The 16,617-nt window shown below is 47.7% G+C and overlaps 1 protein-coding gene across 20 annotated transcripts in view; it reads left to right on the forward strand.

Moving 5' to 3' along the window:
- LOC142558589 (G-protein coupled receptor-associated protein LMBRD2) overlaps nt 1–16,617 on the forward strand; it is a 397,689-nt gene that overhangs the window by 279,577 nt on the left and 101,495 nt on the right. For all 20 annotated transcript variants that reach the window (XR_012823027.1, XR_012823026.1, XR_012823030.1 and 17 more), the window contains one exon: nt 3,311–3,512. Coding sequence is in view for 7 of the 20 variants with exons in the window: in XM_075670721.1 (XP_075526836.1) it covers nt 3,311–3,512 (202 nt within the window). In the remaining 13 variants the exon portion in view is untranslated. The remainder of the gene's footprint in view (nt 1–3,310; nt 3,513–16,617) is intronic.

Consider the following 16,617-nt stretch of genomic DNA (forward strand, 5'->3'; position numbering starts at 1 on the left):
AAAGGCCATTTCAGGCGAAAGTGGGGCTGTTAGCAGCCAGGAGATGCAGCAGTGGCTTTCTGAGGAGTGGCTGAAGATCACTGCGAAGTTTTCGCCTGCAGAAATCTTCAATGCAGACGAAACTGGTCTCTTTTGGTAAATGTTGCCGAATAAGACACTCGCTCTTCGTGGAACCTCATGTCACGGCGATAAAATGAGCAAAGTGCGTGTGTTGGTGCTGCTTGCAGCCAACATGGACGGCTCGTGCAAGCTACGGCCATTTGTGATCGGGAAGAGCAAGTCACCGCGCTGCTTCAAGAACTGTAAACAGCTTCCCGTCTGCTACGGCTGTAATAGGAAGGCCTGGTTGACACGTCAACTTTTTGTTGAATGGCTGCACGCTTGAGACGCTGAGTTGGGCAAGTTGGGCCGCCGAGTTTGCCTTCTGGTAGACAACTTTTCGGCCCATCAAATGGCTTGCAAGCTGCAGCACATCGAACTGAAGTTTCTCCCGCCGAACACCAGAGCGAGACTGCAGCCCCTCGACCAGGGTATCGTAAGGGCATTCAAGGTAGGCTATCAAAAGTGACTTATTCAACGGCTCCTCGTAAACCTCCGCATGGGAACCGATCCCAGGATTGACCTGCTCGGTGCGATCCAGATGATTACCGGCACTTGGGGCGACATGAAGCAGGCCACAGTCGCCAACTGTTTTGGCAAGGCAGGCCTTGAAGTGGCCGGAGATGAATTCCCGGAAGCTTTAGATGACAATGAGTGCTTGGAGGACGCATTTTGCGACTTATCCAATTTTCCCGCCGCCGTCCCATCCAAAGTGACTGTTGATGACTTCATTAATGCTGACAGCGAAGTTCAAGCGGTAGCCAACCTCGTTGATGAGAACATTGTGACCGGAATAGCTGGCGTTCAAGACGGTGATTCCAGCGACAACGAGGGCAACTGTGTTTTCGAAGAAACGCATCCGTGCACAGCCACTGAACTGGTGTCAGCGTTCAGCCTGAATCGGCGCTGTTGCGGTGAAATGGAAGGCACTGGGCTCTCGCACCTGTTCAGTCTTGAAAAAATTGAGTCTAGTGTTTTCAACTTCATTTCCTAGAGGAAAAAGCAGCCCAAAATTAGCGATTTTTTCCCGTGATATAAATCACTTTCATATTGTGTGCACATGCTATGCGATTCGCTGCTGTTTCAATTGGTAAGTCACAATTAATTATGATCGCGAGTGCTTTTTTGGCCTATATCTGTAATCAAATTTTCATTATATCGAACTATTTTCCGATCCCGGTCGAATTCGATATATCCGGATTCGACTGTATTGAGGGTAGAAATACACATTTTTCTATAGGTATAAAGTTAGCAAAAGGTAAATACTGCGTAACATTGAAGATTTCATTATACAGTATACTTCGATTAGTTCCGGTTAGTTCTATTTTTAGGTTAATTTGACCCTGACGGAAGGTCCTGGCGGATGCTTGTGCATGCCCTTTCATTATTTCAGTTCTATTGGCCTTCAACAGATGATTTGAACTTGACCGGTCAGCATGCACACACTCTACCCATTTATGGTGACTCCACTGGCGACCCCTTTAGTGGCAGTGTCTGTCTCGGCTGAGGTTAGGGGACAGTAAATGCATTGAACACATATCTCTTTCCAAGTTTTGATCGGCCCTAAGAAAATTTTAAAGCAAGAACAGTAGCTCACAATGAATGATTACAATGGCTACCTATTTTTAATGGGCCTTTTCTTGTTTTCCAAGAATATTGCACCGAAAATTTTCATCGCAGTGCAGTCCAACAAAAAACCCCGACAGTCTACCTTCAGAGCCAGCTTAGCCAACGTCATCACCATCACGAGATAGTGACAGATGAAGTTCTCACATGACACGACAACATGCCGTTTTCAGTCTTCAGTTACAAAACCTAATTCAACATAACATGCTAAGCTAGCCGGAACAAGTCTCGTCACATTTTCTATGACATTCCAGATAATTGCATGCCTCACAAGACGAACTATCAAAGTGGTTAACCTAAGTGCGGGCCACCAACCCGTTTGCAACAGTTGCAGAGTCATTTAATAAATCCAGAATATCAAACGCACAATGGGCCATGCAGAGGACGCATTATGGTTCATAGACAGCAGTAAAGTGCTGTTTGGGACATTAGGTGTAAATAAATTTGTATTTTATGAAGGTAAAGTTTGCTGGTTTCATCCTTTTTTTATTACCAGGTTCCTTCTAGCAAAGAAAAATTGGTTGCACGTTACATTTCTAGTGTATTTAGGAGCGGCAATGTCCTTTCTAGGTTATTTTACGTGCAAGCGTATATACCCTGTCAGTGAAAATAGTGAGATTATATCGGAGACCGTCAAGCTGGGAGGAGGGTGCCTGGAAGCGGAGAGGAGAAGCGCATGCTAAGGAATGTACAGAGGAGCATGCGGTGGAGCGGGAAGCAGTAAGGAGGCAGGCGATCACAGAGAGGAAGGGTAGGCGGAGGCGTGCTTGGTTCGCCTCCTCTCGCAGTTACTATGAATTGTGTGCACTATGGATGTACCAGGTTCTTCTGGCGATCGAGAGAACAACGAAGCAGCAACGCAGCGCAAGTTGACCTTTAAGTCGCTGGCAAATGCTGGGAATGGGCACAAGAAGACCAGCGAAAGGCATGCCCAGGAGATTTCCAAAGAACAACAATGGGCCATGCAGAGAACGCATTATCGTTCAAAGACAGCACTAAAGTGCTGTTTTAGACACTAGGGGTAAATAAATTTGTATTCTATGAAGGTAAAGCTTGATGGTTTTACCCCTTTCTGATTACCTGGATCCTCGTAGCGAAAAAAATCGGATGCTTGTTACATTTCTACTGTGTTTAGGAGCTGCAATGTCCTTTCTAGGTTATTTTATGTGCAAGCATAAATAACCTAGTCAGTGAAATGTTACTATTAATTTTTGAACTTTGAACTCATAGAAAATAGGTACACCTTCGATTTGGAGGCATGTTAGAATCAGGCAAATACTGCAAATGAATCAGTGGTATGTTTCTTTTCCCCATCTTGTTTAATTCGACCTGCTGAAACTTGATCAATTTCATTGATCCCGTCAGATCAAATTATAGGAATTCGACTGTATTGAGGTTTAACTGGGCTCATAATTCACAAAGACGAACCCATAATGCATGAGCTGGCAGGCTCATAAAAAAAGGGTAAATTATTTTGATTCCCCCATCAGGTTGTTGCTGCCAACATCATTGAAATACCAAGTGCTTATCTCACAATATTTATTGTAAAAAAATATTTAAGTTTTGATCACGCGGTGCACTGCAGATCATGGGCCACCTGGATCTGATTCCGATTGTGGCACGAGGCTTCAACCTGTACTTTCCGACACTTATCTGCGTGCTATGCCTGGCCACCTGGTGGCACCTGGGAAGCCGACTGCTGCACTGCCTCGGCTTTGAGCAGTTCATCACTGACGACGAGCTCACGGGTGACCTCGTCAACGAGGGCAGGGACCTCATCAAGCGGGGTGAGTGTGAAAACTATAGTTAAATAGGCTTCGTGGTTGCACATGGGATGAAGCACAGAGCAGTTTCCAAGCGATTTATGGTCACACTGGCAAATTGCTCTTTAAATAGCATTTCTCAATTATATTGAGGCTGTGCTTATGCTTTCCTGCTTGAAGTCTTTTTTGCAGAGGAAGTGCATGAGAAAGAGGTGACTATCCATCAGGTATGCTTACTCAAATGACCAAGTTGTATGAATGCGCCAAAATGCACTGTTGTAATAAAAGAGCAGCTGCTCTATTCTTCAAGTTCTCCACACAATGCCAGGGACTGCATTCTGCCAAGTGCAGCAAAACAGTGTGCCATTAGCAATTGAGTTACTGTTACTTATGACAAGATCTTTTTCCAAAGTGACTGGTTAGTTTTCCATAATTGTTACATTTCCCAATGCGACAGGTTAAAGCTTGTGTCACTAAGTAGAGACAGTAAAGATATCAGCAAAACTCTGGATGACAAAAGTAGCGTTTTATTGGGCGAACCTGTGCCCTCAAAGACAGGCTACACTCAAAGAACAATGATAGCGACGAACACAGTCGGCAATCGTTGAAAATTTGATCAGCAGGTCAAGTGCAGTCGGCTTTTATACTAGGGGCATCGAAGGTTCCGGACTAATCGCTGGTGCCTGTGTGTCTTCCAGAAAGTACAGTAGAAACTCGTTGATACGTTTCTGTTACGTATGCTTTCCTGGTGCCAACGTTCGCAATCGAGAAGACATAAAATTACCCAATAGGGTTACACTCACACTGGTTATACGTTCCCACAAAACACTGTTTTTCGGCACCAGCGTTCAGCACGTCGCCAAACTGCGATCGTATGATACGTTTTCCAGCCGCTAGATCCCATATAAACAAAAAAATCTGCGAGGAGTGCGCAATGGAGAACAGTGTATAGCTGCCCGCTGCCGCAGCTTCACTGCAATACCCGCCCGCCTCACGTGAAAATGCTGACGCTCACTCAGTTTCTCATTTCGGTACGAGCATAGCACACGATTTTAATAGGTGATATCTGAAATGCACCACTGTTCCTTGCTGCAGACTGCGATCGTGTACATTTTCCGGTCGCTAGATCCCATTGAACAAGAAGAGATGCGAGGCACGCACAGTTTCTTATTCCGGTACCAGCGAATCTCTGGCCGGGTCGTCGCGCACTGCATTCACAGCTATAGCCGACAAACATATTGCGATAAGCACCTTCACCTATCTGTTCTACAGTGCGTGATGCATGGTGCCATTGGTAGTGTACTGCACGCTTTCAGTAGGCGACAATCCAAATGCGCTGCTGTTCCCTGCTGCAGGTGGCACAATGTGGGCACCACGTTTCGCTTCGGCGGCATCCAGCATCACACACCAGCTCAATTTCGTTTTAATTTCCTGTCGCCTTCTTAAAACACCACGCAATAGGAAAACAACAAAACACGTCTCGGGGCGCCGGAGCACTACCAGCTCCACACGCGTCGGCGTCTCATGATGCGATGATCCATGCGACGCTTCGCATTCTGTAGATGTCAACAATAGTTGAGTCTGTCAAATTTTTAGTTACTTCGGATTGTACATTTTCCTGGTTAGTGCGTTTTTTCTCTTGGTTTTTCTAAAACGTATGAACAACGTTCTACTGTACTACCCAATTCGCGTCGCGCATGCATGCAATAAGATTACACAAGGTTCGGTGACAACACACAGTGGCTAGGACCATTGAGAACATTCGAGAAACTTCCGATACATGCAGGCGTGTCCTGCACTACGTAATAACATTTCTTAGACGGTGAAAACGCTGATAAACAAGTACATGTGACAATGCCCTCCTCTTAAAAAGCATCGTCCCGATGCTACTAACACGCAAGCGAAAACAACACCACGCACAATCAAGAAAAAGCTGCAATAACAAAATAACAAAGAAATTAAGTCTCTAAGTCCATCAGTGGGCATAGAAAGACTTGAAATGCACCATGTGGATAACTTCAGGTCATGCGCGGCGCTGCTGTGATTCCAAAATGCCATCTGGCAAGACTTGATAGTCTAGTGCGCCATTCCTTGTAGGGGCGTCCACACGAGGATTGGACCCTCCAGCGTGTAGCCATGCACGGCTTAGCCTTGTCTCAGGAAAGGGGGATCCTGGGGGTGGAGCCGATGCTGGGTGTTTGTACCTTTAAGGCCCCCCAGCGGAGGCAACACACCTTTTCGGCCTCTGCTTCGCATAGGCGGCACCTCCAGACTGAACCACCTTGGGGATATCGGCAGTCGCAGTCGCAGACGTAAGTCGGAAAGTGAAGGGGTCGGGGAGTAGCGGCATCGTCTACTATTGGCATCGACTGGCATCGTCTACTATTTTTGGAGGATATTCTTGGCATATCGGAGCAGATTTCAGTTCCTCCACATGTCGCTCAAATTGCGCAGATTCGGAACAGACTCTTCGAAACAAAGGACGCCCTAACCACTTGCACAAGGCAGGGCAGATAACCGATAAGACGTTCGAAGCATTGATACCAAGAAACCCCGGCCGTCTCTACCTACTACCCGAAATTCACAAAATAAACAATCCCGGTCGGCCTATCGTTTCCAGTAATGGAACAGTGACTGAGAAAATATCCAACTCTATTGACAGTCTCATTAAGGACATCCCAACTTCATTCCACTCGTACATTAAAGACGCGAATCACTTCCTTCGGGAGGTATCAAACCTGACGGTACCGGCAGGGGGTTACTTGGTCACTATGGATGTCGCATTTTTGTACACCAACGTACCTCACACCAAGGGCATAGCTTACGCAGTTTCAGCTTACGCTGGCTCCAGCCAACCTATGCAATTAGATAAAGGTCCAGTTGAGACCATTCTGAATCTAGTACTGAAATATAATCACTTTGAGTTTGAGGACAAGCATTATCTGCAAATCAGCGGAACTGCCATGGGAATGAAGATGGCTCCAAATTATGCAAATATCTTTATGGCATCTTTAGAAATGTCCTTCCTCTCAAACTCGGCTGTAAAACCTATACTTTATAAGCAATTCCTGGATGATATTTTCTTTGTGTGGGCCGACAATGAACAAAGCCTCTTGGACTTCATTTCCAATTTCAATTCTCTGCACCCGTCAATCTGCTTTACGCACTTCTCCCAAAATAGTATTCACTTCCTCGACGTCACTCTGTCACTGAGTGGCGGTCGCATTTCCACGTCCCTGTACAAAAAGCCGACAGATCGTCAGAAATATCTTCATTTCTATAGTAGCCACCCTCATCACTGCAAAACAAGCATTCCCTACTCCCAGGCCCACAGATACAGAAGAGTCTGTTCCGAATCTGCGCAATTTGAGCGACACGCAGAGGAACTGAAATCTGCTCTCATATGCCAAGAATATCCTCCAAAAATAGTAGACGATGCCATTGAACGCGCCCGCAGCTTAGATCGAGCACATATAATGGGAGAAAGGGTAAGCAATACCAATACACAATCAGATCCGAACTTGGTCCCCACAGACACTACCAGTGCTCCGTGGGTCAATGCCATTCTCAACCGCCATTTCAATATCACGAAACAGAGCATCCGACTCGCTACTATCTTCAAGCAGCTGCCTCGGGTTGTGTATAGAAGAAACAAAAATTTAAGGGATTTGTTAGTCAGGCCGAGGACACAGAAGTCAAACACGCCCAAGGGCTGTCGACCGTGTGGAAAACGTCGTTGCAAGGTATGCCGTCACATGACAACAACAGACACGGCTGAGGCATCGAACTCGTCCTTCGTATATAAAACTAATGCAAATCTTGACTGTGATTCCAGTAACATCGTGTACAAAATTTGATGTGAGGTATGTAAGCAGGAATATATCGGACAAACAGAGACCCCTTTTCGCCTGCGGTTCAACAATCACCGCGCGCATGTGAAAAGTCTCCCGAATTTACCCTTCTCCAGGCACGTTCGGCTGCCAGATCACTCCTTTGAATGCATGAGCGTTGTGCTTTTCCAATCTGGTTTCCAACACACCTGTGCACGCAAGCAGAGAGAATCTCTTTTCATCCATAAATTTGGAACATACGCTAAAGGAATTAATGAGAGTCCGGAGCGGCTGACGTGCCTCCGGATATGCATGTCTGCATGGATATGCAGACTTTTCACGTGCGCGCGGTGATTGTTGAACCGCAGGCGAAAAGGGGTCTCTGTTTGTCCGATATATTCCTGCTTGCATACCTCACATCGAATTGTGAATTGTGAATCCAAGAATATGACATCCGCGTGGTTTACCGTTCTAGGCGAAAGCACTCCGACACTGATGGGCCATCCCAATCGCCGCTTCCCATGAAGGCTAGTCACGACTCCTCCTGCGAGTGCACATTATCCTCTCTGGACGTTGACACTATCGTTGCTGCAGAGCGTAATGATCCCTGGACTGTCTCTGCTCGACCTTCTCTCGGATGCGTCGAAAGTTCCGGCGTCACGTACGCTACAGGTGGGAAGGCTAAGACAGGGATGCAGGTTGCTGCAAGAGATGGCAGGCGTATAAAATCCGTAGAACAAAGCTGAGTTGGAGCTTGAGCAGGAAGGTCAACGGAAACAGGTAGGGGTAGGTCAAGTTGTACAACGCCGGCGGAACAGTCAATCAGAGCAGAATGGGTGGCCAGAAAGTCGAGTCCGAGGATCACATTGTGAGAGCCAGGTTCGAGCACACTAAACAAAACGGACGTGTGGCGACTGGCAACACTGACACGAGCAGTACACATTCCAAGCACAGCCGGAGTTGCACCGTCGGCGACCTGGAGCAGTCGAGTCGGAGCAGGAGTTAGTACTTTCTTCAAGCGCATTCAAAGCTCCGCACTCATGATGGAAATTTGGGCTCCAGTGTCGATAAGTGCTGTAATGGGCAAACCATCCACGTCCAGAAGGTTCCGATTAGTAGGCAGGGTCAACAGAGGAATTTCAGGCTGGGGTTCTAGAGCAGCGTCACCTCCAGGAGCTGCCCCAGTTAATCTCCCATCAGAGAGCGGTGACGGTAAGCTGGGGATGGAGAGCAACGATGCTGGGGCGAACGGGAGCGGCGACTATGTGGTGGTGGCGAGTGGCTGGTCACGGTGGCTCGAGCGTTGTCAGGAGCGTCTTCAACCTCGGTGGAGAGTGATGGCGGGAGAGGATTCAGTGGGGAGCGGCGGTAGGCGGGAAAGCTTGGTCGAGAGTGGGCTGGCCAGGAACTTTGACAGTGGCGAGAGATGTGTCCCACACGTCCACAGTAAAAGCAGATGGGTCTATCGTCATGTGTGCGCCATTCGGCCGGGTTGCGATAGCCCGGATATGGACCGTATTGGCTCCGGTGAACAGGGGCAGAGGCAGCAGACGAAGCAAAGTCAGTGCAGATGGACGGAAGACCCACATTGGCAAGTTCTTGGTGAATTATCAACTGAATGAGAGACACAAGCGGCCTGGAATCGTCAAAGCTCTGCGTCACTGGCGTGGCAGGAGACGCTGCTTCGATTTCTCGCCGAACGATACGTACAACGTTCTCGCAGGAGGTGGGCTCACACGTTGGACAAATTTCTTCGCACATCGATGAAGCTGCGGTATTAGGTAGCCGCGTAAACTGTTGAACTATGCGGCGACTCTTCGCGTCTTCAAAGCGGCGACATTCGTTAATGATCTCATTGACCGTTGTTACGGTCTTGTAAACAAGCAGGTTAAACGCGTCGTCCGCGATGCCTTTTAAAACGTGGCTGACCTTGTCTGCCTCTGCGATATTGTTATCCACTTTGCGGCAAAGGGCAAGGACGTCCTGGATGTACGCGACGTAAGATTCAGTGGGCGTCTGTACACGGGTCCCAAGGTCCTTCTTCTCAGCACATTGGAGGCCGACGGGCTTGCCGAACAAATCTCTAAGCTTCTGCTTGCACTGGTCCCAACTCGTAATCTCTTCTTCGTGTGTTTCGAACCAGACCCGTGCCGTTTTCTTAAGGTAGAATATTATATTGGCCAGCATAAGCGTGTTATCCCACCTGTTATGTGCGCTGACCCATTTGTAATTCTACAATCAGTCATCAGCGTCAACATTGTTGATTTCGGAAAACATGCCAGAGTCGCGAGGCTGGGCTAGGATGACCGTCGGTGGCGACAACAAGGCCGTGGTTGAACTCTCTCCTTCGGATGGCATGGTGGCCGGGTTACGTCTGCTGCGGAGCTCCGGCTTGCACAAGTGATTGCCCCTCACGTCCACCAATGATGTTACGTGAAGGAAGAAGCGTGCGTCTATGTACAGATGGCTTTTAATGGCTGGGCCAACAAGCGTAAATCAGCGATAAAAAACTACCCTCTTCCTCGTCGTCTCTCAGGCCACCATCATAGTCCTCTTCTTCGCACATTACCGACTGTGACAATATATATATATATATATATATATATATATTGTCACAGTCGGTAATGTGCGAAGAAGAGGATATATATATATATATATATATATATATATATATATATATATATATATATATATATATATATATTAGGTTATAGCGGCGATGCATGGCTGGCGTCTGCAGGTAATATTCCAAAACCTAGTAGCGTCCCCTAGTTGGGCTTGGTGGTGGGTGGCTACCATCGCTGCTGAATTTTCCAGTGTTTACATGGCAAACTCATTTCACCCCTCCAAGATCGCCCTCAACAATGAGGACACACCAAAGCAACATTCCAGTTCCTATTGAAGCCAAACCATGACACCTTGCCAAAATTCTATGCCTTTCACAGTGAAGGTATCCAAATGCTTAGTTTCTTAGTATCCAAATGCTTATCAAACATGATCGGATCAGGCTACAAACCATCAAAGATGGCAAGCGGAGACCTCCTCCTTGAAATGACAAAGAAAGACCAAGTCGAGAAAATCACTGAACTTGCAAGTATCGGTGACGTCTTTGATGCCCAGACTGCAGTGCCACAGGCCCGAAGTTGAACCGAACCCCATGGCCCGAGACGCACGTCTCGGCACCTGGCTCTTGATCATCCAGCGCCTTAGAAAAGGCGATGGAGTTCAATCTGAAAACCCCGGTCAAAAGAGCCATGCTCCATGGAGCGCTCCAAGAAGGAGAAACATCTTGTAACTGCGCCGAGAAAGGGACAGGTAACCTGAACGGTTACCGCCCTTAGTGCGAGTAATCAACTTTTTAATACATGTCACCTACAACTTGTAAGCTCACATGCATAAGTAATTTTTTTTTTCAATTCCAACAAAATGGCTTTCATAATTCGTTGAAATTCATCATCATCATCAGCCTGGTTATGCCCACTGCAGGGCAAAGGCCTCTCCCATACTTCACCAACTACCCCGATCATGTACTAATTGTGGCCATGTTGTCCCTGCAAACTTGTTAATCTCATCCATCCACTTAACTTTCTGCCGCCCCCTGCTACGCTTCCCTTCCCTTGGAATCCAATCTGTAACTCTTACTGACCATCGGTTATCTTCCCTCCTCATTACATGTCCCGCCCATGCCCATTTCTTTTTCTTGATTTCAACTAAGATGTCAATAACTCGCGTTTGTTCCGTCACCAAATTTGCTCTTTTCTTATCCCTTAACGTTACACCCATCATTCTTCTCTCCATAGCTCGTTGCGTCGTCCTCAATTTAAGTAGAACCCTTTTCGTAAGCCTCCAGGTTTCTGCCCCGTACGTGAGTACTGGTAAGACACAGCTGTTATACATTTTTCTCTTGAGGGATAATGGCAACCTGCTGTTCATGATCTGAGAATGGCTGCCAAATGCACCCCAGCCCATTCTTATTCTTCTGATTATTTCAGTCTCACGATCCAGATCCACGGTCACTACCTGCCCTAAGTAGATGTATTCCCTTACCACTTCCAGTGCCTCGCTACCTATCGTAAACTGCTTTTCTCTTCCGAGACTGTTAAACATTACTTTAGTTTTCTACAGATTAATTTTTAGACCCACCCTTCTGCTTTGCCTCTCCAGGTCAGTGAGCATGCATTGCAGGTGGTCCCCTGAGTTACTAAGCAAGGCAATATCATCAGCGAATCGCAACTTACTAAGTTAATCTCCATTAACTCTTATCCCCAATTCTTCCCAATCCAGGTCTCTGACTACGTCCTGAAAACATGCTGTGAATAGCATTGGAGAGATCGTATCTCCCTGCCTGACACCGTTCTTGATTGGGATTTTGTTGCTTTCTTTATGGAGGACTACGGTGGCTGTGGAGACGCTATAGCTATTGTCACGTAATAGTGAAGGTGAAGAAGCCAGCAAAACTGTGATAATAGAAACTAGCGTTTTATTGGGCAAACTTGTGCCCTGAAAAGCAGGCTACACTGAAAAGAACAACGATAGTGGCGAACACACTCGGCGATCGTCGAACATTTGATCAGCGGGTCAAGCACGTCGGCTTTTCCACAGCAGTCGTGGAATGTTCCAGACTAATCGCTGCCACCCGCATGTCTTCCACAAAGTTGTACACCATTCGCATCGTGCGATGAAATCAGATAACACAAGGTTCGGTGACAACACACAGCGGATAGAAGCATCGATAACATTCCAGAAACTTCTGATACATGCAGGCGCGTCCCGCGCTGTGCAATAAGATTTGTAGGCGGTGAAACGTGGTCGCCCGATAAAGATAGGCAAGTGCACGTGTCAATACCCCCCTCTTAAATAAAGCTTAGACTCGATGCTGCAAACAAACGAAAGTATTAAAGAAAAACACCCGTAGCAAAGAAACAACAAAACAAGGAAATTCTTCACCGTGTGTAAAAGGGTTTAAGATGCACCACGCAGACAATGTCAGGTCGTTCGCGGCGCCGCTGTGAATGCGAAATGCCGTCTGGCACGACCTCATAGTCCACTGTGCCAATACGTCGAATGATCTTGTAGGGTCTGAAATAGCATCGCAGTAGTTTCTCACTGAGTCCTCGTCGGCTTGTCGGGGTCCACACCCAAACACCATCACCGGGCTGGTACTCGACGAAGCGTCATCGCAGGATGTAGTGTCCGCTGTCGATACACTGCTGGTTCTTGATCCGTAGGCGGGCAAGCTGTTGGGCTTCGTCGGCACGCTGGAGATAGCTAGCGGCGTCAACATTCTCTTCGTCAATGACGTGTGGCAGCGTGGCGTCGAGTGTCGTCGTCGGATTCCTAGCCGTTAACCACCTTAAATGACGTGATCTCTGTTGTTTCTTGCATCGCCGTGTTGTAAGCAAAGGTTACGTACGGCAGGACCGCGTCCCCTGTCTTGTGCTCAACGTCGACGGTCATTGCTAGCATGACGGCGAGGGTCTTGTTCAGGTGCTCCGTGAGACCATTCGTCTGCGGGTGGTAGGCAGTTGTCCTCCTGTGGCTTGTATAGCTGTATTGCAGAAGGGCTTGGGTGAGCTCTGCTGTAAAGGCTGTTCCTCTGTGGGTGATGAGGACTTCTGGAGCACCATGTCGCAGCAGGATGTTCTCGATGAAAAATTTCGCCACTTAGGCTGCGCTGCCTTTCGGTAGAGCTTTAGTTTCAGCGAAGCAGGTGACATAGTCCATCGCCACGATGATCCTCGTATTTCCGGATGTTGAGTTGACGCTCGAAATTGTCCCAACAAATCCATCCCGATCTGCTAAAATGGTCGGCAAGGAGGTTTGATCGGCTGTAGTAATCCTACTGGCCTTGTCAGTGGTGTCTTGCGTCGCTGACAGTCTCGGCACGTCTTGACATAACGGGCGACGTCGGCGGTCAGATGCGGCCAGTAATACCTTTCCTGTACCCTCAACAGCGTTCGGGAGAATCCGAGGTGCCCAGCGGTTGCATCGTCATATAGGGCGTGCAGTACTTCTGGACGTAGCGCTGACAGAACAACAAGAAGGTAGCTGGCGCGGATTGGTGAGAAGTTCTTTACGAGCAGGTTGTTTTGTAACGTGAACGAAGACAATCCGCACTTAAATGCCCTAGGGACTACATCGGTGTTCCCTTCCAAATACTCGACGATATCTTTAGCTCTGGGTCTGCTCGTTGCTGTTTAGTGAAGTCTTCTGTGCTTATTATTCCGAGGAAGGCGTTGTCATCCTCGTCATCTTGCGGCGGGGGATCGATGGGGGCGCGTGATAGGCAGTTGGCATCAGAGTGGTTTCATCTGGACTTGTAGATTACCGTGACGTCATATTCTTGCACTCTGAGGCTCCACCTCACCAGCCATCCTGAAGGGTTCTTCAGTTAGCTAGCTGAAGTTAGCTAGCCAACACAACGTGTGATGTTCGCTGACGACTTTGAATGGCCTGCCCTCTAGGTAAGGGCAGAATTTTGCTGTTGCCCAAATGATGGTGAGGCATTCCTTTTCAGTCCTAGAATAATTGCCTTCCGCTTTTGACAGTGACCGGCTAGCATAAGATATCACCCGTTCATGGCCGTCTTTCTTCTGGACTAGGACGGCACCGAGGCCAAGGCTATTAGCGTCAGTGTGGATCTCGGTATCGTCGTCTTCGTCGAAATGTGCAAGTGCCGGCGGCGACTGCATGTGTTTTAGTTCTTGAAATGTGTCGGCCTGTGGCGTTTACCACTTGAACTCGACATCAGATTTGGTTAGATGCGTTAGCGGCTCAGTGATTTGTGAGAAGTTCTTGACAAAGCACCTGTAGTAGGCACACATGCCATGGAATCTACGCACTGCCTTCTTGTCGATGGGCTGCGGGAACTTTGCGAACTCTGTGGGTCGGGGCATACTCCGGATTTGCTAATGACGTGGCCTAGGGACAGAAGCTCATCGTAAGCGAAGCGGCATTTTTCCGGCTTCAGAGTGAGCCCTGATGTTTTGATGGCCTCGAGTACTGTCGCAAGCCGCCTAAGGTGATCGTCGAAATTTCCGGCGAAGATGACGACGTCCTCTAAGTAAACAAGACAGGTCTGCCACTTCAATCCCCCTAAAACCGTGTCCATCATGCGCTGGAACGTTGCAAGCGCTGAGCAGAGTCCCAGTGGCATAACCTTGAACTCATAGAGGCCGTCTCGCATGATGAAGGCGGTCTTTTCGCGATCTCTCTCGTTGACTTCTATTTGCTGGTAGCCAGACTTGAGGTCCATCGACGAGAAGTATTTAGCGTTGCAGAGCCGATCCAATGCGTCGTCTATATGTGGAAGAGGGTGTACGTCCTTCTTCGTGATCTTGTTTAGTCGACGATGATCGACGCAGAAATGTAGGGTTCCATCCTTTTTCTTCACTAAAACAACAGGAGACATCCATGGGCTTTTCGACAGCTGGATGATGTCGCCGTGTAGCATTTCGTCGACTTGTTGTCTTATAGCTTCGCGTTCTCGCGTCGAAACTCGGTGAAGGCTCTGCGGAGTGGTCGAGCGCACCCTTCGGTTATTATGGGATGCTTTGCAACTGGTGTTTGTCGAATTCTTAATTACGTCGAAAAGCAGTCTTCATCGATGCAGACTTCTTCATCATCGATGCAGACTTCTGAGCTGTTGCTGCTTAACCCATTACTGCACAATGTTTTGTTTCCTCAAAATATTATTCATGGAGTTGTAGGGCAGCATAATAGTACCTGTACTCTCATGGAAACTTACTTTAGCGAATGTCTGTGGTTTCAATTTGCAGAAAAAGGGTATGTTGCATATTTGCAACAATGTGCAAATAAAGAAGAAGTTGAAAGTAAAAGATAGATTTAGTGCGATTCATACTCAGATGCTTATTTGCACGAGACAATCATTGGTGCACCTATGATTTACTGTGGAACAAAGAGAAGCACTTCTACATGCTTGTGCAGCACAGGTGGTTCCCACACTTCGTGCAGTACGTCATGCAGATTCCCGTCCAGCCAGGAAACAATGCAGTGTTTTCGGGTTATTGTCAAAATGCAGAACATCGAAGCACAGACGTAAAGCTGTGCCCGTGACGACGTGACACGGCAACGTGCGGAGGCACAGCGCACGTTTGAAAATAAAAAAGGAAATTTGACCAGAGAACATCTTGTCCACATATTGAATCGAAATGGACTTACACTCGTGGCTGTCGTGACTAATTGAATAGTCACTGCCTTCACTATCAGGAGGAATTGCTGGGCCATACCAGCGTTTCGGAGCCATTTCACTATTCCGAAGAAAATAAACCATGTACACGTTGTTGCATTTGTGCAACATAGCAACGTTCTGTCGCCAGGAACAAACTATTCCGAAATTACAATGTTTTTTTGAACCTACAGAGTCAGAAGGATGTGGAGCATAGCGTAACAATTTTTTTGCGCTTTATCTTATGGAGAAATACATTTACAATTTGTAAAACTTACCTATATCACTGCTCGTGGACGCGCGCAGCCTCCGCCGCGTTTGTTTTGGTAGAAGATGCAAAGAATTGGCACAGATTGCAACACAAAGTGCCACGTTTTACAAACCAATGTTGCGGATATGCAACAACGTGTACAGGAAGCTCCAAACTGACCTTGCTTCGGTTTTTAACGCCGTTCATCAGAATGTTGCGTAAATGCAACAAGGTGCAGTAAAGGGTTAATCACGGGGAGACTTGGATTTATGTCAAAGTCGTGCTCGGGAACTACGGTCGTCGGGGAAGATGCGGCAGAATCAACGCATTGCTGGTCTCCAGAATTTCCTCTATGTATGCGATCGCCGTGCCCTTGTTGATGTGCTTGAACTCCTGGCTGAAGTTTGTCAGCAACACTTTCGTGTTTCCTCTGCGCAGTCGAGCGATCCCTCTTGGGACGCAAATTTCACGGTCGAGCAGTAGACGTTGGTCGCCTTCGATGACGCCTTCTACGTCAGCGGGTGTTTCGGTGTCGACCGAAATAACAATGCTGGAGCGAAGCAGGATGCTCAGTTGATCTTCGAGCACACCCAATGCGTGGTGACTATGAGGGCTCTCCGGCAGTATAGCTTGACCTTCCGACAGCGTTATTGACTTTGACTTCAGGTCGATGATTGTGCCGTGTTGGTTCAGGAAATCCATGCGAAGAATGACGTCTTGTGAACACTGTTGGAGGATAACGAAGGTGGCAGGGTAAGTCCAGTCATGAACGGTCATTCTTGCCGTGCAGATTCCAGTCGGCGTAATGAGGTGTCCTCCAGCGGTCTGAATTTGGGGCCCTCCCATGCAGTCTTAACCTTC

Source organism: Dermacentor variabilis, chromosome 9, assembly GCF_050947875.1.
Source record: "Dermacentor variabilis isolate Ectoservices chromosome 9, ASM5094787v1, whole genome shotgun sequence".
NCBI lineage: Eukaryota > Metazoa > Arthropoda > Arachnida > Ixodida > Ixodidae > Dermacentor > Dermacentor variabilis.